This window comes from Diadema setosum, chromosome 8 (genome assembly GCF_964275005.1).
Source record: "Diadema setosum chromosome 8, eeDiaSeto1, whole genome shotgun sequence".
NCBI lineage: Eukaryota > Metazoa > Echinodermata > Echinoidea > Diadematoida > Diadematidae > Diadema > Diadema setosum.
The window spans coordinates 3,033,079-3,055,877 of record NC_092692.1 but is presented as its reverse complement, the minus strand read 5'-3'; the positions used below and the strand labels follow the sequence as shown (position 1 = coordinate 3,055,877).

Below are 22,799 nucleotides of genomic sequence, written 5' to 3'. Positions count from 1 at the left end.
GCAGATCTTATTGAAAACAGTAGTGTGTACTCAAAACTCATGTATGCAAACTCTTATAATGATATATGAGGTTGTGTTATGTAATCTTTCTGTTTGTTTTGCACCATGCAGGATCAAAATGAAAAGGCCCTGGAAGACATCAGTAAGTTATTATCCCTGTCCCCCAGCAGAAATAGCCTAGGTAAATTATTAATGCGCAAGACCCAAGCACTCACCAAGCTCAACAGGATACAGGAAGCCTTAGAAACAGCAAAACAATGGACCTCTGCAGAACCAAAGGTGAGAGTTGTTTTATTAGCACATCGTTTTCCAGCATAGAATATGACCAATGTGTTTTGCACCATTTGCCATTTTTTAATTTTTTTTTTAAATAGTTTGCAGTCGTAAAGGTACTGATTAATAGCCTGGGGAAATCCCCCTGGAAGTTCACTAGGCCCCATAAAGTTTAAAGGCATGTGTGTATGATATATTTGTACTTGTATACATGTATACATATACATACATACACATATATACAGTGTGGACTGCATGCACTGCAGTCATATGTCAGTAAGACATAAAGGCCTCTACAGTTTTCATAATTCTTTGAGTGAAATTATTATTAAAGACATACTGTAAGTTACCATTTGTAGATGACATAAAAACCCAGCATTAGTGCTTCAAAATTCAATTCAATTCAATATGGTTTATTGTGCAAGTATAAAAAGAAATAAAAAAAAAACAATCCAGCAGCTCGAAGGCTGATACGGTTGCTTTACATTAGAATCATTAAAAAAGAAAAAATGACATTGATAGGATAAGCATGCGTGAAATATGTTTAAAAAAAAAAGAAAAAAAGGACATAATACACATCAGACCGGGGCCCCGTCTTATAAAGCCTTTAAATCAATCACAAGTCCCCAAATCAATCGCAACTTGCATTGCAGCACACAAAAAACTTGTGATTGATTTCTATCACAAGTCTTTATAAGACAGGCCCCAGGGCATCAGAAAATGGGATAGGTGAGAGTATTGCACAACAGGTAAAGAGATACAGTATGTACTTGTATAGAGAATAACAAATATGGCAAGATGGAGACGAGCGGGCAAGGAAGTAAAATGTTAAAGTGGGTGAAAAATTTCAATGCATCGAAGCATGAGAACTACAAATAAAGATTGTAATATCGACACAACATCAAGCGGAAATACATATTAGTTATCATACAAAATCCGTAAATTATTTATTTAAAAAAAAAAGGAGAGAAAAGGGAAATGTATTCAAATAGTGGAAAAAGGAGACGAAATTTTGTTATAAAATTAAAAAGGAAAACGTAAAAATTATTGCTGGTTGACATATCAAAATTTCAATACTATTCAAAATAGTTCTAAAATGTGAGTTAGGGACAGAAGCAACCAATGTAAAAAATTTGAATTAGTATAATCAATGTGAAGTATTGTTAAATATACAAAATCTGAACATTGGTTATAATCAAAATGTTTCTAGACTAAACCGTCTACAGTTACGGTTTATTGAAGAAAAAAAAATTGTGATATCTCCTTATATTTTAGGTTTCATAGCAAAATTCTTATCTGGTATGATTTGTGATACAACTGACCTACACATATGCATCAAATGTGATATCTTGAATTTTTTAAAAATCACTGCTCCCAAAGGTAAACTGGACCTTTAATATATTGAAATACTGTGAATGTGAAACACTCCCTATGGAGTCTTTAAGAAGACTCCATAGGGAGTGTTTCACATTCCCATATATTTCGCTCTATAGTTTGCTCTCCCCATATTTAAGGACAAAAAGCAGAAGTGTAATAGGAGTTATTGGTCATGAAAGTTCAGTATTTTGTTTTTTTGATGGGTTTGTTTGTGTTGGGTGGCCCTTTATTGCACTGGAGAACCCTTTAAAAGGACAGTTTTCTCTCTGTTGCTACATCATCTTGTTATGTACTTTTCAGTGGATGTCATTGACAATAAAGAATGATGAGCCTGGTACCATTGATTCATGTCTATGGCTGGAAAAAAAAAGATAATAAAATAATAGTAGATTATTTCCACTGTAGGCTCACTGTCCGTAAAGGACAGACCTTCACCAAGGGAAGCACTTAGTTTGAAGTGAAGTTTATTTTCATGTGCCTCGCCTTAGCAAAAGGACCAGCATTTACCAGTTTGCTATGATCTATGCTACCTAAATATTTGTTTTTTATCAACAAGTATACTTTTATGATTCTGCCCACACATAAAAGTTTAGGGTAGATATATTAAAAATGTTTAGGGATAGATTATAATATAGAGTTTCAACATGTAATAGGTAAGAGAATCGACAGTTACAAAGATCAGTATATGACATTCCAACAAAATTTTCAAATAATTGAGGACAGCCAAAAAATCTCGAAATCTTAATGTTTCTATTATGCAAATGAAGTCAAACCCAAATTTACTTTAATTTGAAGATGACTACTTCAATGTAAATGCACCAAAACCATATCGAAGTATGATCATTCCACCATTCACTTATCAGAAAAAACAAAAAACCCTCTAAAATGTTCAAGGATATGAGTAATTCTGCAGTATTCTCTCCCCATACTGTAGAATGGACAAGCCTCCAAGGAACTAAATAGACTGAAAAGACTAGCTGAAGACAAGACTGAGGTGAGATCATACAGGAAAAGTGATGACACTTTGTTTGCTGTACATTGCAGTTTGGCACTCAACTATTTCCTTTATAATTTGTGAAAGACGGAATGAATAATAATATCTTGTCTGTGTGCATATTAGTGACAACACTTTTATGAAAAAATGATGTGAAGTGGACAGAGATAATACACTTGCAAATTATAATGTTGGAAATATTTTCATCATTTGCATAGAAGGCGGGGGTATTTGTATATTTACTTCTTTGGTTGCACTCAGAAATAAGCCCTGCATCATTTTTTTCTTGTGTGTTTGATTATGCATGTCGATGAAGCATATTCGACAATTTGTTTGAGATGAGCATTTGCAGTTAATTTGCCATTGTATAGAGACGATGCAAGCAAGGGTGTTTTAGTGTTGAGCAGATACTGGATTTACATTTCACTGATTTTATACACCACTCTAATTTTAAAGGGTATGAAAATTTTCTTGCAGTGGTTTAGTCCGAGTAATGAGCTTAACTTTAACTATTATTGTTATTAGGTGATCCGAGTATCCTCTCGGATCACCTTCTGTATCTGTACGGATTCTTTGTTCTTCTTCTTTATTTCTGGACAAAAGTTGTGTATCTACGTACTCAGAAAGTACTCAGAGTATCAACTTCAAACTCATACCATATATGTATCATGTCCCAAAGACGACAAATTTTATAAAATCATAGTGATCAGTCGACCGTGACGTCACTATGACGTCATTATATGAAAACACATTTTCACTCCTATCTCATTAATGGAATGGAATTTTTCAATGAAATTTACGTCACATATAGTTCAAGTCAAGCGCATTCTACTCATATAATCAAAATTCATATTTTCTCTTAAAACGTGCGCGTACGCGCGCGTTGAAATATTTGTATGCTCAAATCGAGCTCAAATTTTTTTTGCACACGTTTCAGACCAATCGGAGCATTTTTTGAAAAATTGAAAAAATTGGACGGACGCGTACGCGCGCGCACATATACGCACGCACAGCTCTTATGCAATAGAAATTTCCCATTTTTTCACATTTATCGGATGCCTATAATGTCAAGGAATATTTCTACCAAGTTTCAAGTCAATCCGACTCAATATGACGTCACACGGGCCCGTCAAAGTTGAAATTCCGCGCGCGCGTCAATGGTGATATACAGTGCAACAATGCAAAAAAACCGCCAATTTTGAATCCGATTTTACTCGTCAGGATGGACGGTGACCCCCCATTTTTTTTACATATTCTGAAAGCTGATGAGTTGTACATGTCATTTCATGGGTTGGCGATGCTGGAAAAATGATGAAAAGATATCAAATATCTTAATAAAATAAAAAAAGTAAATTTTCAAAATGACGTCATCGAATTTTAAGTTCACTCAAGCATATCTCACTTATTCTTTTGTTGATTTTCATCCAAATTTCAATATGTTGTAGCTTATTAAATGGTCTTTCAGTCATATAATAACAACATTTTGATTGGATGACGGCATCACCTCGTAAAAAGGGATTGAAAGTAACATTGTCAAATTTGACCAGGTTACGTGTTATCTCTATGGGAGTGCAGTTTTTCTGGAAATGAAAACTGACATGACTATCTTTATCGAGCACTAGCTCACTTATGCTTCGGTGAATTTCTCCCATATTTTAGTATGTTGTAGCTGAGACTTTGGGCTATCGTGAGTGTGCCCTTCGTTGTTTCATACGGAGTCGGCATGACGTCAAAAAACTTGGTTGAAACTAAAGCTTATCTTCGATGTATTGAAATATTTCTTCCTTTCTGCAACTTCCTTTGCAATAACTCAAGAAAAACATACCCTATCACCACCATATTTTGCACATGTTTAGTTCATGTCACGTACATTATTTCACAAAATGACAACTACTTGATCAGACACCATCTTGGGTATGTATATTAGGGTCAAAGGTCATAGATGTTTTATCCTGTATCTTGGTGAATACTGTACATGTCCTATCTTTCCCATATTTTGCACACGTAAAGACCATGTTACAAGAATCATTTCACAAAATAACCATTTTTGGCTTAGAGGTCATCTTGTCTGTGCAAAGTGGGGTCAAAGGTCATATGTACTTCTTCCTGTATCTTCGTTATGACGTGTTATCTTTATGGGAGGTAAATTTTTCTAGATGTGAAAATTGACCTGATTGTCTTTATCGACGACTAGCTCACTTACCCTTCGGTGAATTTCTCCCAGATTTTAGTATGTTGTAGCCAATTAAATACTCTTTAAGTTTTGTTCAATCAAAGTTTTAATCGGATGATGTCTTCACCTCGTGAAAATGGATATAATGTAACCTTGTCAAATTTAACCAGTTTACGTGTTATCTCTATGGGAGGGAATTTTTCTGGAAATGAAAATTGACATGACGGTCTTTATCGAGCACTAGCTCACTTACTCTTCGGTGAATTTCTCCCAGATTTTAGTATGTTGTAGCTGAGACTTTGAGCTGTCGTCGAGTTCTCTCTATTTTTTCATACGACGCCGAGATTATGTCAAAAAACTTGGTTGAAATCAAACTTATCTTCGATGTATTGAGATATTTCTTTCTTTCTGCAACTTTCTCTGCAATAACTCAAGAAAAACACCCCCTATCATCCCCATATTTTGCACATGTTTAGTTCATGTCACGTACATTATTTCATAAAATAACAACTACTTGATCAGACGTCATCTTGGGTATGTAAATTAGGGTCAAAGGTCATAAATGTATCATCTTGTATCTTGGTGAATACATGTCTTATCTTTTCCATATTTTGCACACGTAAAGACCATGTTACAAGGATCATTTCACAAAATAACCACTTTTTGCTCAGATGCCATCTTGGCTGTGCAAAGTGGGGTCAAAGGTCATATGTACTTCATTTTGCATCTTCGTTATAGTGTATACGGAATTTGGTACCAAAGATGGCAGACCTGACTCCCTTTTCTAAATGAGAATCCAAACATCACACGGCCAATGTTCCTAAACACAGATGAAACCTGTATGGTCATGCCTATATTGGGATCAGAACTCAAATTATTGATTTTCGAAAAGATCGGATCACCTAATTTGTCAGTGTTGACAAATTCCAAGTCTAGTTTCCCTTTTGTTTCTTTCATGAGTAGACTCCATCAACGAGTAGAAACACATCAGCCAGAGACAAGAATGGAACGGAAGCTTCTCCTCACCCCTCTTACTCAAGTGGAAGAGGCCAAGGTGCCAATAGGACTGGTTCCAGCTCCTCCTCATCCACCCACCATAATAGGGGGAACAAGAAGAAATCTGCATCAGAGGGGAAGCACAAAAAGGAAGCTGAGAACAAACATGAGAGTAAGTTCTGAAGTGTGATTGCGCATTATACATCCATAGGACTGTCGCTTATGAGAAAATGTAGGAGAGACGTATCATGTGTGTGATGATAACTTGTTTGCCAAGGTCTGGTGACAGGAGGATAGATTCACACCAAAGGTTTTTGCTTCCTCTCCAATGCGCTGTCACTTACAAGACATACCATTGTTTGCATGCAAAGTGCAGCTATGTTGACGTTGTCTCTTATAAGCTCTAAGGTTTCTCAAGGACAGATATGTTGAGATTATGTGTTCATCAGGCAGATACAGTCAAAAGGTGTACTTACTGTTGCCTACATTAATTTGATGCAGACAGATGTTTGGCAATGTTTGTCTTAAGTCATGAGAGAAAGGCAAAACTATGCTTAACAGAGAGGAAATGAACAAAATCATAGGGTGCATTCGAGTGCTCTCCTAAAGCGAACTGAACTGTACTGAACACGCACCAGAGGAGCGCTCGAAAGCTCCTAAAGTGTACCATACCAAACTGAACCGAATCAAAAGTGGACCACTTCCTGATGTGCTCCATAAGGGTACCAAAAGTTCGCATATAAAGAATGTGCGTAACATACATGTACGTCATAATACATAAAGAGTTCATTCTCTTTGTTCTGCACTTGTGTATAGAGTTTGAGCGTGCCTTTTTGCTACAAAAGGTCCGCTTTCTCAACAGAGTGCTCAAACACTCCAAATCTAGTACAGGACAGTTTGGTATCCTTTGGATTGCTTAAGAGTGCTCGAACGCACCCTTGGTAACACAAATGTGGCATTAAAGGATCTTGTTTCCCATGACTTCCTTTGTGCAGACCAAGAAAATTTCTGCTCCTACTGCCAAGTGCAATGTTCAACCCAGGTAGACTATCATCTCCACAGCATGAGTGAGAGCCACTGTGCCATCATCTCGTCTGATGAGGGGCGAGACTGGAAGTACCGACCCCCTCCCAGGGGTGCGGTGGCCGATGAGTACCTCCTGTGTGCCGAGTGAGTGAATCTCTCTCTCTCTCTAGATAGTTACAATGCAATATGATTCAATACAATACAGTATGATACAATACAATAGATCCAGTCCAATCCTGTCGAATCCACTGAAATGAAATAAAATGCAAATAACTTTCAGTAATTTCTTCCCATAAGGCCCAGAGGGCTTACGAAATTGCAATGATATAACTTTTTTAAACACAATTCAGAAATATTCCTGAAAAAGTTATGATCAAGCTACAGTCTGTCATTTGGATATCATACAATGAGCTCATGTAGGCAAAAAGATAAAAGAACAAATAGAAGTAATGTGGAAAGTATTCATTTTGTATTATATCTGATGTACTTTGGATGGAGCTGAATGCTGATAGATAGATTATTTGTTCCTGTTTTGAAGAAATTTAGATGGCCAATTTAAACAAAATAATAGTGAGAAAAGGAAGTTCAAATCTCGCACTGGTAAATGTCATTGAATCAGCTGATATTGCATCCCTTGGCAGCCATAAAACTGACCTGTAGAGGTACATGTGACTCTGCTCTCACCTTTGTAAAACTTCTTTGTTTTGGGAAGAATGTGGTCCATATGTCAGTTTTTTCAAAGGAGCATATAAGCTGTGTGAATATTATGTTTTGGTTATTATTATTATATATTTACAACATCCAAATAGTAAACTATTACTTCTGTTGCTAATTCGTCATAGTCACATATTCTATATGTGATCATATTTTGAATTATGTTACAAAGATGAACCAAGAACGCAAACATGTAGTATTACTCATGTGTGTGTCATGTGCTTCATGTTTGCGCAGCCGTCTCAAATGCCGCTTTGGTCAGCAATGTACATACGCCCACAGCGAAGACGAGCTGGCAGAGTGGAAGGAGCGCTACAGGTATAGACAGATGAAGTACCAGCGGGCCCGAGACAAGCAGCTGAATGGAATGAGCTTTGTTGAGCAGCTCTTTGAGCGATGGATGAACTCCCCTACTCCACTCAGTGTGGTTAGTAGCACAGAGGCCAACTGTTACTTTTTTACAGTACAGTGCACTTATTTGTTCAGTTATAATGAAATTTCAGTATAAGAAAAGAAAACGGCTGGTCCCAAGGACTTGGATATAATGGGAGTGGACTGCATTTTTACCTCCAGGAGGGAGGTTATGCTTATGTTGCTGTTTGTTTGTTTGTGTATGTGTTTGCAAAAGATATCAAAAAATTGTGAACTTATTTGAATTAAACTTACATGAAAAGTTTAAAATGACACAAGGAACAGATAGTCAAACTTTGGAAGTGATTTGGGAATTTGTATGAATTTTTGAAAGATTTTATGTCTTTTTGCCGAATAGGGTCAATGAACTTGAGAGTTCAAGCTGCGCGTATTTGAGGTTTGCATATGCACACTAAAGTACATGCTCTGCTCGAGGTGCCGCGCGGCAGGAAGGTGATGAGAGGTAAACACAAGACTCCTATATCGGGGAAGTTGGCGTTATTCAGCATGTGTGTATGGGCGGAAATTAACTGCTTGGCAGAGGTCTGCACTCTCTTGGTGCTTTTTTACAATGTACAATTAGTTTGCTGTTGTTCGGTTTTTTTTTTTATGTTACATGTTACATGGAAAATAATGTTTTGTCCAAATTGTTTTACTCCACTGGGCTATTTCAGACAAGATGAAAATACTTTTTTCTACAGAGAAGAATGTGCCCTTACAGCCCTCGGAATACTCGGAACACTGTTTACATGTTTGGCATCATTAATTCTGATCATTCTTACACCTGTGGCAAAGCAGTGTAGGATGAATTCTGTCTTGATGATAGACATTTGAGTGGAATTCAAGGCAGTGTCCTGACTACAATATTTGTAGGACTTAGTTTCGTGTAAGCCAGAAGGCACGCTTGTCTCATGTGACAAGGCAATGTGTTGGGGTAATTTTAAACAACATGGAGTTAAAGTAAATTGTATAAAAGAGAACAAGTAATTGGCCCTCCAACAACTATTGTTTTGGTAGGCTGTTGTTCTCTATAGCGGTATTTATCCCCCCCCCCCCCCCAAAAAAAAAAAAAAACAACAAAAAACAAAAAAGCCCAACAACAACAACAGAACAAAACAAAACAAAACAGCAAAACCAAAAACAAGCAAACAAACAATGAGGTAGAGAGAAAAAAGAAGCTTATTCAATTTTTCTTTGTTTTCTTCCAGCTTACTGAGGCCCTGGATGAAGTTAAAGTCAGCATCAACTCTGATGCCAATGTGACTGTGTCTAGCAAGAATTCGACTCATTCGTGGATTTTCACTCTGCATTGCAAGGTGATCTGCCCTTTTCCTGACTGATGGGATACATTTGTCCTGTATGCGGCATATATCTCACACGGTTCTTATTTTCATGAATTTCAGGAGTCGGGTGCTATTCTAGAATATGACAACACACAAAAAAATGTATCAACTTTGATTCTGATATGAATGTGACATGCATATACACATTTCTCCATTTTACTGTACTCCACGTTCGTGAATTTAATACTCACAAAATCATTGGGAAGTTCTGATTTGTGAAAAATGACTCGCTAGATATATGCCGTAATATATGCTGACTGTGTATCTACGAAAAGTGTCAATTGTGGGACTTTTTGTAGGAAAACAAAATATCTGACATTATATAAGATAGAAAGACTCAACTGAAACTTGATTTGTTGAGTTATGATGATCTTGAGTTATAATGGACAACTGTGTCAAAGTATTGTCTTGGAACGTATGAAATCGTACACCACAAAGGGAAAATAAATGATCATTGTAGTGGATGCATGAAATTGTGGAAAATAAGTGAAAATCTTACATAATAGTTACCCTTGACAAGCAAAGACGTATCCAGTACTTTACTTTCCTGTTTCAGAAGGTGGAAAAACAAATGATTTGCCATGATCTCTGAAGTCATTCATTTTCATTTTTTTGTCAGTATTGTTTTAGTGTATCAATTTTTGTCTAGTGCTTACTACATACTTGGATCCAGCAATATAAAATATATTCTTGAATTCTATATGAAAAGCAATAAAATCATGTCTGGGAAGTGTTTTGATTCTTCAGCATTCTTGAAAATATGTAAGGCAGCTTGATAATGAAATATCTTTGGGAGTCTAATGGGTAAAGAATAATATTGATTGGAGTACTGAGTTAGAAATACTGCCAATGTACACAGTCCCTTATTAGCTGGACAAAACTGTGTTGTACAGGATGTTTAGTTTGAATCTGTGCTTTTTCCATTCTGCTATCTCAGCCTTCAAAGCAGCTACAAAACGTTGGTCTCCTCTTCGACGTACACCGGCCTCACTTCTGCATCTCCAGTCTCCTGATGGGAGACTCCAAACGGCAGGCGTCCCAGGAACTCCCAGACAGCTGCCAGGAGTGGAGCAGCAAGATGGGCACCAACAACAACATCAACCCCTTCAACAGCGCCAAGTCCAAGGAGCGCATCTATCGCATCAAGGTCAGGTTCACCTCGCAGATCTTTGGCACCTTCCGCCAGTCGGTGGTCTTTGACTTTGGCACGGAGCCGGCTCTGATGCGCCGCATATCGGTGGACTCGGTCTCCCCCACAGACCAGAAGGAGCTGGAGGAGGTGCGGGAGACGTTGATGTGCGTCTCCGAGAGATGGGATGGCACTAATGTCTCCATTGTGGAGTTCAGTCCATCGCTGTCGTTTGGAACAGAGGAGGACCGAGGCCTCAAGTCGTTCTACATGCCGCCACGCTCCACGCAGGAGCTGTTCAAGCGCTCCGTGCTGGACAGGACACTGACCAAGAATAACTACAAGGAAAGGATGCATGATCTGTTGTACATTGAGGAGACAGCCAGGTTCAGGGACATGAGCAAGTGAGTGCAGTTCATGTGCAAATATTTTGTGTGTAAAGCACTGTAAGGATGGTTGAAATTATTAAGATAATGATTGTGCTAAAGTTGTGTCACTGTGTAAAGCTCTGTGGGGATGATTGAAATTATTAGGATAATGATAGTGTTAAAGTTGTGTTAGTGTGTAAAGCTCTGTAGGGATGGTTGAAATTTTTAGGATAATGATTGTCTTAAAGTTGTGTCAGTGTTGGGTAGAAATGACAGAAGAAAGGTGTTGTCATATCGTCTTCTTTGCCACCCTTACAACCAAGCATGATGAGACCCAGGCAGAAGTCAACACTGAGATGTGCTGATTTATTTGCCTGTTGCTTTTGTCTTGCGAGTATCAGCTAGGCTTGCTAACTTCTCTGTAACAGTGTTTTTGTTAATTGTTGCTAACTCAGAAATTGTTTTTGTTTATAGACAACAGTGCTGATGTACATGCATGATGCTTTGAACACAGAGTGTTTAAGTAGCATATTGACTTAGCATAATGAACATAATACTCTTTGTTTCCCAGGTTCAACATCCGCACAGTCCTCCAGATGGCCTCTACTTTCATGCTGGTGCCTTCCCGGAACAGTGGGGTGCGCTATGCCCAGGACGGCCAGCTCTTTGCCCTCATGCGCCTGACGGATGACCTGACGGAGGACACGCCCGGTGGTAGACTGGTCCTCAACAGCTGCAACTCAGTACTGCTGGCCCCCACCAAGGAGGGAGGGATGCCAGCCAAGGTGTATGAGGCACCCATTACTGAGAAGAGCAAAGACTCCATCTACCTGACTCTCAGCAAACAGTGTGTGGAGGATCTGCACCTCAAGGACAACTCCCAGATCAGGGTGGAGATCCAGTTCCAACTGAACAGGTGTGTACTTATTTTATCTCTCTAAACATGGACATCATACGAATGACTCTACTACAACTGTTGTGTGATCCAAAGTACCTTTTTTTTTTGTGTATTTTCCTCAAGTACCTTGTTTATTTTATCATATATCATCACATTTTTGTGTGTGGTTACGGTGTGTTTGTTGTTTGAATGCCCAAGTTTATTTTGTGGAAATGAACCATTCCCACCCCATTCCCACCCCACCCACCCTCAAAATTGTTTCACATTCATGTGAGGTGTTTGTTTGCTTGTTTATTTGTTTTGCCCAGGCTCCCTCTATGCGAAATGCACTATGCGGTCGACAAGGTACCAGACATGAGTATTCTGTTTCCTGACGTTCAGAATAACACCAAGATACCCTGGACACCAAACAAGTGAGTAGGAAGAGGAGAAAAATTAAGCTCACTCATCATGTTCAACTGACTATGTTCCCTACTTATCACATATGTGTGGTCTCAAATGTTTGTGTGTGTGTGTGTGCCCATGTATGCTGTTGTTTACTTTTTCATTAAGATAAAGGCATGGGCCCGAATTCACGAAGGTGGTACAATCTTTGTCCATGGTTTAAACCATGGACAAAGACCGTAGTTTTGCATGGGGCGCCAAGTGTCGCATGGCCTATTTCGTTACGAAATCAGTCATTTCATCGACGAAATGACTTATTTACAAAACTACAATCTTTGTCCATGATTTAAACCATGGACAAAGATTGTACCACCTTTGTGAATTCGGGCCATGCAGTCTAACTGCTACTTTGTACAACCTTTGTTTTATTGGTAGTTATTAGGGAGCTTCAGATTTTAGACGCGCGGACGTTGAGTAAGTTGACGTAAGTTGAGTAAGTTGACGTGCGCTACTGCGCACGCTCAGACCATGTTTTTTTTCCCTTTGAACGTCCGCGCGTCTAAAATCTAAACCTCCCTATTACAGCATGCATGGTGACACATGTTGCTAGTGTTAGTAGTAATACCATGCATTCCTGTTATAACAAACATGGTTATAACAAAATTTCAGATACAACGAAGTAAAATTCAGGTCCCAATATTCTCATCTATATATTTCATATACATATTTGTTCGGCTATAAGAAAATTTCAGTATAACAAAAAAAAAAAAAAAAAAAACTGCTGGCCCCGAGACCCTCGTTATACCCCCACCAAACGAAGTTTGAAGGGGGTATATAGGAATCAGCGGACGGTCGGGCAGTCGGTCGGGCGGTCGGTCCGTTGCAAATCTTGCGTTGCGAACTACTTCCTCAGTTTTCAACCGATTCCCATAAAACTTGGCACAGATGTGTGCCTTGGGTTGTAGATGTGCAAGACGTATTTTTTGACAGTACCCAAAAGTACGTTGCCATGGTAACGGCATATTATGGGCAAAAATGGGTGCAAATCTTGCGTCGCGAACTCCTCCCACAGTTTTTGATCAATTTTTATGAAATTAGGTACAGATGTTCATCTGAATATGTTAATGTGCAAGACACATATTTCCGCAGTGGCAAAAAGTGCGTTGCCATGGTAACGGCATGTTATTGGTAAAATATAGGGCAAAATGCTTCATGGCAAAACTGCTTCATCAGTGTTCTTCCAATTCTCATGGAATTCATATTGAATGTTTGTCTTAGGATATAGGTCAGCATGACACATTTCTTGACAGTGACAAAAAGTATGTTGCCATGGTAACAGCTCACATATTATGAGCCAAAATGATGGAAAATTTTGTGTTGCAAACTACTTCCTCAGTTTTTGCCCAATTTCCATGAAACTTGGTACAGATGTGTGCCTTTGGTTGTAGATGTGCAAGACGCATTTTTCGACAGTACCCGAAAGTACGTTGCCATGGTAACGGCATATTAATGGCAGAAGATCAAGGAAAGATCTTGCGGATTGAACTACTTCCTCAGTTTTTTGACCAAAGCTTATGAAATGTTGTTTTGACCAAAGCTTATGAAATGTTGTTTGGCGGGGGTATAACCAGTCGCTGTAGCGACATTTCTAGTTGTACCAGGAGTTGCCTGTACTACCTAGTAGTTCAAAGAGTTGTTTATGGCAAGCTCATCGTGTAAAGTAGAGATTACAATGTCATAGGAATGTATATACTGCAGTCATCATTTGATTTCCAGGGCCCTGTTGCTTAATAAGTTGAGATCTAACATAAGTCTGTGAATACTCAGTTCCAATTGGTTGATACCGAACTTATGTTTGATTGCATCTTTTTATGCAACAGGGCACTGATGTCATGAATTTGTGTGCTGAAGTCAATGAATACATGCTGCAAAAATCATAATCTTAGGGTTCTATCGCTCAAAAGAAATATATTTTTGTTATGGTTCTCTGTTGTGAAAATAGTCCCAAACAAGCAGCTCTCTCATGTTTTCTTGTCTGAACATCTCATTAGACAATGGAGCGACAAGCTGGACATGCAGATGAACAGCAAACAGCGAGAGGCTATTGTTGCCATGACAACCCCTCTCAACCACCAGCTGCCTCCCATCTTCCTGGTGGGGCCGTACGGGACTGGCAAGACCTACACCCTGGCCCATGCCACGAGGCTTATCCTTCAACAGCCCAACACTAGGATTCTCATATGCACGCACTCAAACAGGTATGTACAACATTCATTCTATCATTCAAAACTAAGGCTTCTTGGGGTTTGTGGCATGAATAGGCAATAAATTTCAAAATCAGTATGAAGATTCAGCCTTAAGTTTAGTAAGATCTAACCAACAGACAGGGCCTTGTGCTACTTGTGTATGTGGTAAACTTTGAAACCATGCTATATCACGAGCAGAAATATTTTGTGTGTGGAGATGCAATCTTGGCATGATGAGAATTGTTTTATTTCACATAAAGGATATATTTACCATAAAGCAGACTTCTAGAATTCGGAATTACTTCTTACGCTGACACCATCTCTTGTCCATACGTCCTCCACAGTGCTGCTGACCTGTACATCCGAGACTACTTTCACTCCTTCGTAGAGTCGGGCAACACTGCTGCCCGCCCCCTCCGCATCTACTTCAAGGATCGATGGGTGCAGACTGTGCACCCTGTGGTGCGCCTCTACTGCTCCCTGTCTGAAAGCGAGGACCGCTTTGTGATGCCCTCCCGGGAGGAGGTTGAGAAGTACCGGGTTATCGTGGCGACGCTGAGCACGTCCCGCTTCTTGACCCATCTGAAGCTGGAGTCGGGCTATTTCACCCACATCCTGCTGGATGAAGCTGCCCAGGCCATGGAGTGCGAGACTGTCATGCCTCTAGCCCTGGCCAACAAGAACACCAGGATTGTGCTGGCAGGTGACTACATGCAGGTGAGTGCAGAATGCCCTCTCTACGTCTGTCTCTCTTGTGTTCTATTCCCTATTTTGACTTCTGTTCTCAGCATGAATCACTTGAAAGTTATGAACGCTTTGTTGTTCTTGCTCATTTCTAGATTCCTAGTTGTCAGACTTATCATAGCTTCAAGTTTTGCACTTTGAAGATCAAGCGCGGATGATTGAATTACTCTGCAGCCATATAGATTTTTGACATGCCCAGAAGTTCAGTGTAGGCACTGTAATGTGTTGTTGCAGATCGTAAGTTCCATTCTGGACACTACATCAGGTAATATCTTATCCAGTCATCCTGACTTAAATATATAAATCCTTGCAGCTTGCATGCTCTATTGGGTTTTGCACCCAAGTGTGGTGCTTTAAATTCCGGTTTCATATACATGTATATTGGCTCAACTTCTGTATTGTCAGTTCTCATAATGAAATGTTACAAATTTTAACTTCCTGAAAGCCTCACAGAACTCTTTGCAGACATATCTCATTGTTGCCTCACGCGAGCAACACCTCGTACATTTCATGACTTGTGCCTTGCGTATGGATGAATACAACGTCTTGCATGTCTTTTCCTTTATGATGCCCCAGATAAGTCCCCAGGTGCACAGCCCATTTGTGAGGGAGCGGAGACTCCACATATCCCTGCTGGAGCGTCTCTATGACCACTACCCCGTCAACCACTCCTGCAAGATCCTCCTCTGCGCCAACTATCGCTCTCATGATGCCATCGTTGACTTCACCTCTGACCTCTTCTACGAGGGCAAGCTCCTGGCCTCGGGCAAGCAGCCAAGCCACCCCAAGTGGTATCCTCTAACCTTCTTCACAGCCAGAGGAGAGGATGTGCAAGAGAAGAACAGCATTTCCTTCTACAACAATGCTGAGGTAATCACCATCATCGTACCAGTTTTTATCCGGGCTGGAATTACCTCACAGCTCTCATGTCAATAGCTCTCTCACCTTGTTGCCATCTCTCCCAAATTGGGGCATCCTTCTTTCTTGAGCCAACCCTCTCAAACTCTTCTTCTGCCTGTCTCTTCTACGACATCAAGCTTTTTGATATTCACATATCTCCTTGGGGTAATGATTATCTTTGTCAGACTCCAAAACTGGTCATCAAAGTCATTGTAGAAACAATACAACAGCATCAATGTTGGCCTTCTGTCGGAATTCAAGTTAACACTACTACGTGGATTGTACGCTGGATATGGAATGTTCAGCAGCTTTTCTTCTTTTCCATCCTTCAAAAAATAATGGATATCTTGCTGCTGTATCTGGATGAAAAGCTAAGGTGTTGTGGTTTTTGGTTCAATACATTGATTCAATGAACTTAGATAACAGTTGGCTATTTCTGGTTGCTATGTACTTACTGCTGCAAGAATGAAATGAATAGAGTACTGTCTGAAATTTCAAAGCAACACAGTGATGTACAGTTTGACATTTTTTTTCCCATCATTCCTCCAACAGGTGTTTGAGCTTTGTGACCGTGTGGAGGAACTTCAGAAAGGGTGGCCCGGAGAATGGGGAACCTGCGATGAGAATAGCATTGGTGTTGTCACGCCGTACGCAGACCAGGTCTTCCGTATCAGGCACGAGCTACGCAAGAGGAAGCTCTTCACTGTGTCTGTGGAGAGAGTCATGAATGTCCAAGGTAAAGAAAACAAAAACGGCAGAAATGTACTGTCAAGAGACTCAATGACTGCAGTCATTCTGATTGAGACAAGAGAAAAGATTAGAGTAACAGGCTTTGATGACTTGTTATGTAAAACAAGTTCACGGGAGTAAGTTGGTTAGATAGATCACGGAGTGCAGGAGAGAAGAAGAGGAAGGGAGGGTCACAAAGGGATAGATATATTGATGGATTGTATTAAGGAGAATGTGAAACAGGTAGATCTGGATTTGGTAACAGACAGAGCTAGATGGGAAAGCAGTGATGAGGCAACCTGATGCCCTATGAATGGGACCAAGGGGATGATCTAAAGATGATGATAGTTATGATAACCATATTAATGACTGCAGTCCAACAATCTTATAAACCAAATACGGAATGATACAAACTTCCACCTGGTAATCCTTCCACAGGCAAGCAGTTCCGGGCACTCTTCATCAGCACAGTCCGAACCCATCACACCTGTAAACAGATCGTCAGGTCTCCCAAGAAGTCATCAGGCAAGTCCAAGGAACCTCCTCCACAGTCCTCCAGCGAGGATGAGCCCGACTATGGGTTCCTGTCCAACGACAAGCTTCTCAACACTGCCATCACCAGGGCCCAGTCTCTTGTGGCTGTTGTTGGCGATCCCATCTCAGTCTGTTCCATCGGCAAGTGCAGGTTAGTTCTCCACAGCGTCTCACAGGCCAAACCACCACACAGCTTGAGGCACATCTCCTCTAAAACAACCCCCAAAAACATTTATGTAGATGGTGCTTTACATGGTTGAGAAAATTGTGAATGTCCCTTCTCTCATTCACTTCTATTGATTTGGCTAACTAGATCATACAACTTGAAGTTATATTGTTCTGTATTGTTTACCATTGGTACATTGGAAATGGTTTGATGTAGAATGTAAGCTATACCTAAAAACACCCAAGGGATCAAAGAATTTACTGCATGGAATGCATCTGTTATCTGTTATCAAGGACTGTTTCATGACATATGCTCCTGTGACAATTGCTCCGATCTTATTTTCTCCAAGGACTAAGGGTTAGGTTTAGTTTGATGCAAGGATTAGGATTAGGGTTATGTTTGTGGGTAGAATTTATGTTTGGTGTAGCATGCAGATATTTCATTAGAGCAGTTGTCGCAGGAGCAAGTTTCATGGAACCATCAAGGACATACACTTCTCTTGCAGATGTTTGATATAGACTGGATATGAGTGATATGTAAGTGTACTGTCCTCATGAAAGGTACCGTGTAGGCTGACATTCTTTATAGCCCACTCAGATGATACAAAGTATTCCAGTCATCACCTCTTTTGCTATTTTCAAAAAGAATCTCAAAAAGCTCCTTTATTCTTTTGACCTCATCATTGAAATGATTTTACCAAGTATAGCTGACATTGCAGTTTGATTGGAAATGTGCTATAAAAAGATTGTGTATTATCATAGTATCGTTATGATGAACCTGCTATAAATCAGTTTACCCCTATGGCTACAGTTACATTCTCAGAGACATCCAATGAAGAGTCATAATAGACACATCGTAGACATTTATAGAGTGGTAATCTTCCTAAGTCTCTCTCCACGTCTACTCCATCTTTTCACAAACCTTGTGCTTTTATGATACTGCTTGTATTCTGACAACTTTTCTCGGAAGGATAACCGTAGTTATGGGTAAACTCCGCCCCCAGTGCGCACGTTACAAGTGGCCGAGTTTACTCGCTAGACCGAGTTTACCCATAACTACGGTACTTCTCAACTATATACTTTACTCAAAGAACAAATGCTGACTTGATGAATGTTGTTAGTAAGGTTTTGTGTCGGATTCTTCTCTTGCTTTGTAAATGCAGAAAACTTTGGGAGAAGTTCATCTCAGCGTGCAGTGAAAATGGAAGCCTCCATGGCTGCACCTTTGCCTCCATCCAGGCCCAGCTTTCCAATGTGGAGATGAAGAAGACATATGTCCTCAACCCACTGGCAAAAGAGTTCATCCCTCGAGCACTTCGCAACCAGATGATGGGGGCTCCCTTCATACAGGGTACACCACCTCACGGTGTGGCTGCCATAAACCAGAGTCTTCATCGCAGCATGCTGTCTCCAAGTAACACCCCAACTCCTCAGGTCCCTGGTGGCCAGGTGCCCTTCTTTGGTGGAGTCCGCACGGTTCCGAGCCCGATCGCAGGTGCCAGCTTGGTGCGGTCTGCAAGCCCTGTGCCGGGAATAGACCCCTATACGGGACAGCGCCTCGTGTATGTCCCCATAATGCCAATGCCTTTCCCTCTGAGGATGATGCACCCCAATGCCTACTTTCCCACGTTCCACCCTCACTATCCCATCATTGACCCTGCAGTGCCTTATCAGTACATGCACCATGGTGGCTTTGGGATCCCACCAGGCATGAAGCCCACCCACATGCCTTCAGGATCACCAGCACACCAGGCCAATCAGGACAAGACTCAGGGAAATACTGCCAAGGATGGACCGGCACCAGGAGGTGTTCCTCAGCAACCAGCACCTACGCAGAAGATGCCAGCATCGCCTGCAAGAGACCAGCGCACAGGGAGCCCCATGGTGGGACAGCAGGCAGCCAGCAGGGGGAGTGGTGGCCATGAGAGACAAGAAGTTGTTGCCAAAATAGAGGAAATGCAGATCAACGAGGAGTACAATTATCTGCTGAGGACCAGAGGACAACATTATGCAGACAACTTCTTAGCCAGTGTCAAGAGATCTCAGTCACCAAAAATAGGTTCCATGCGTCCCAGGAGTGACATCCTCCCACAGAGCAAAGTGCCCATGCAGCATCAGCAAGGCCCACAAAGGCACTCGTCGCACACTGAGGTAGCTGAGCCAGTAGCCACTAGTTCACAACAGCATGTTTTCAACAAGAGTGTGAACCACTGGAATGCAACTGAGAGTGCTCCAAAGGATAGGGACCCCTGGCCTATTGTGAAAGGACCTCGCAGCCCAAGGGATACCCTGGATTTCCCAGGGCATCAGCCTAGGATGAGGGACCCTGCAATCATCGATCAGAGACCAGCCTACCATTACGAAGAGCAGACTCGGAGGACACCGTACAGTCCACTGGACTCGATGCCACCTGATGTGTTAGTTGACTCCCACATGCCACCATACCGTGATCATGAGGCTGCACATAAGATGGACTTTTCTCCGCAGGTTAGTGACTTGAGTCCGCGTACTCCTGCCAACTTCCTAGATGGCAGTCCTGAAGCTAGTCCTCTTGAGCTACCAATTCCATTTGGCAATTGCAACTCCACCTTCTTAGGCAAGCCACAGAAGAGCAGCTTTCCATTCAATGGAACCAGTCCACTCTCATCACCAAGGGGAGACCCAAACCACCTTGCCCCTCCTACAAGCCAAGTGAGCTACGGTCATCATGCTGGGGCATCCCAAGATCATACCTTCCGACCAGTCAGCAAGGACGAAGGCCCAGCCAGTCCACTTGGCATGCGCTCTTCTGTAGGCCATCAGAGATGGCCGGCAGCATCCAACAGCTATGCAAGCACGCCCTCTCCCCAACACCAGGAAAACTACAACAATTACCGACAGTCACCAGGTATGCAGAACTTCAGCCCCACCACCCCAAGCTTATCCAGCCAAGAGAGCCTTCCAAGTCCATCTTCCCCTTACAGCCAGGGCAGTACCGGCAACCTGTTTGGCATCTCCAGCACGAGCCCCACCAACTTCAAGGAAGAGGGCAAACCTTGCATGTCCTATGCCAGTGCACTCAGGGCCCAGCCCAAGTCCAAAACACGACCGAAGGATGAAAGAACCAAGACAGCATCTCCAGATCCCTTGAGCCTCATCAAGGACCTTGGCAACAGGCAGACCAAGGACGGATTTTACTCCATTTTCTGAAGAGCCCACAAGAGAGAAAAGTCACATTTGACAACACACCTGGAATTAGTCATCAGTCATTTTGTATAACCCCAATTTCTTTTGGTCACAGGGTTGTCAACCTCAGCTTTGTCAGTGTTCTTCTGTACAGATGGCATACTCCTCCTATTACTTTGATATTTCTTTGATATCATCAAAGTATTCTATATCATACATTGGAGGATTTGTACAGGCTGGCCATGTATCAGTTAGACCACAGCATGCCATGATAGTGCCATGCTGGCAACACCTTGCAGACTCCACATACATATACTCAAATCAAAGAGGAAAAAAAAATCATTCAAAAGCATAGACACATATTTATGAGCCAAGAGGCTTTCAGTGAGCTGACATTATTCACTATTGCTGCTCTTCAATAGGGCCAGAATCACAACAGTATCTTGACTACTCCCCCACCCCCTTCCCGTCTGCACACACACAAACATCATCAAAAGCAGTACACTAACAGGAAAATTAAAACTGAACTTTAACAGCACAAAATAACCTCCTGACAAAATGCACTATCCACTGCAATATGTTTCAGAATTGCAAGATCCTGCCTCTGAAAGTAAAGCCAATACAGAGTTTTTCTGGTTTAGCATTCCAAAAACAATGTGTGGTTGATATGATTTTTATGTTTTTGTTTTTTAGCTATAGTCCATTCTTGGCTGAGAAAAAAATAAAAAAATACATGAAGTACATTCGATTGTACATACATTTTTTTACCATCATTTGCATACTGAGTAAAAATCTGGCATTCCATATTTTCTTTTGAGTTTGGCTATTACGGTGCGCAGAACTGAATGTTAAGGAGGGATATTTTCAGTAAATTGTTTTGTGATTCTTGTGGATGTATTAATGCCCCATCATGCAGCTTCCTGCTGACATGAGGATTAAATCTCCTGGCTCATGCAGCAGCAGATCCTGTGATTGAATTCAACAGTTCCACATCATAAAAATCATGTAGAAATTTGTACATACTGGTCCAGCTGTGTTCCAGTGTTCCAGTCTGACTTGTTTTGCTGTGTTTCTATTTCCAAGCCCCTGTGTTCTAGTGTCGTATGAGAGGAATGGCTTTCGAAGTGTTTCTCACATATTTTCAGTGAAACAGTGATAAGATGAAAATGCTCAATTTTGTGGTCTTTTGTGTTCTGTCTGAAATTTTGACACTGTTGATTATAGTGATGTGTCGAAGCTTGGAATATATTGAGTTGTGTTGTGTAGTTTTCCATATTTGGTATATCACATGCACCACCAACAAGTTTGGTATCTCTACAATGTGTTGCATGATATTGCTCAGTTAAGAAGTATATTTGTAATTTGTGGCTATTCATATATTCCTGATTATATTAGTATAACACTGAAGCAGAATTTTTCCTGCAAATCTATTACTCTCTTTGTATGTTCATAAAAAGAAAAATGTGCCAAAAAAAGTAAAAAAACCCACAAAGAAACAAAAACATTAGGATAGTGTGTAGATATTGTAGTGTTTGTGTCAAATAAGTGAGCTACCATTTCAACAATAGTCATTTCTAGTCCAATATATATATTCTCCATTTGTAATATAGTATATACTAGTGCATATGAGTGATATTATTTTGTGAATACTATTTAGTCACTTCTGTGGGCACAAATTTTGCTGGTGGTTTAAGCACATTCAGTTACAAGGATGTTTTCACCAAACTTGTATTTAAGTACTGTACATTTTTTTTTCAAGTACCTCTCTGTACATAATGTAAATAAGAATCAAATTATTCGCTAAAAGAAAAAAAAAATGGAGGTCGGCTAATTTGTTTAATTGATATCAAGAAAAGGGCGCATCCACGTCTGATCGACCAAACAGTGAAATCTTACATTATCCTTTGACATTCCTGTCCATGTGGTTGCAGTGAAATTTTACTTCTTTTCTTACAAAGGTAGCAGTCTCCACCAAGCTGTTCCCATCAAAGTTTTGTCAGGTTTCCCACTTACGGCACACCAGCTGGCACCAGAAATTTGTAGCTCATGGTGTGACTCCAGCTCCCCATGACTCTGGGGAAGAAGGATTGAGTGTCATACCCATATTTCCTGGTGCATGTTTGCTCTGGGTGTCTTCCCCCCACATGGAAGCAAGGAGTTTTATTGTTCTGTCAAGAGTATCTCACTGTGACCATAAATTGAGTACAATGTCAAATTTCATAATTTGAGT

At 40.7% G+C, this 22,799-nt stretch overlaps 1 protein-coding gene across 1 annotated transcript in view; it reads left to right on the top strand.

Annotated features, from left to right (window-relative positions):
* Positions 1-20,994, top strand: part of LOC140232378 (probable helicase with zinc finger domain) — a 30,084-nt gene extending 9,090 nt beyond the window's left edge. Inside the window, exons 3-17 of the mRNA XM_072312504.1 lie at positions 112-279; positions 2,585-2,644; positions 5,781-5,985; positions 6,809-6,983; positions 7,791-7,980; positions 9,173-9,280; positions 10,245-10,840; positions 11,376-11,720; positions 12,011-12,115; positions 14,138-14,344; positions 14,677-15,049; positions 15,653-15,946; positions 16,529-16,712; positions 17,144-17,390; positions 18,568-20,994. Coding sequence (XP_072168605.1) covers positions 112-279; positions 2,585-2,644; positions 5,781-5,985; positions 6,809-6,983; positions 7,791-7,980; positions 9,173-9,280; positions 10,245-10,840; positions 11,376-11,720; positions 12,011-12,115; positions 14,138-14,344; positions 14,677-15,049; positions 15,653-15,946; positions 16,529-16,712; positions 17,144-17,390; positions 18,568-20,593 — 5,283 coding nt within the window. The 3' untranslated portion in view covers positions 20,594-20,994. The remainder of the gene's footprint in view (positions 1-111; positions 280-2,584; positions 2,645-5,780; positions 5,986-6,808; positions 6,984-7,790; positions 7,981-9,172; positions 9,281-10,244; positions 10,841-11,375; positions 11,721-12,010; positions 12,116-14,137; positions 14,345-14,676; positions 15,050-15,652; positions 15,947-16,528; positions 16,713-17,143; positions 17,391-18,567) is intronic.
* Positions 20,995-22,799: the final 1,805 nt, after the last annotated feature.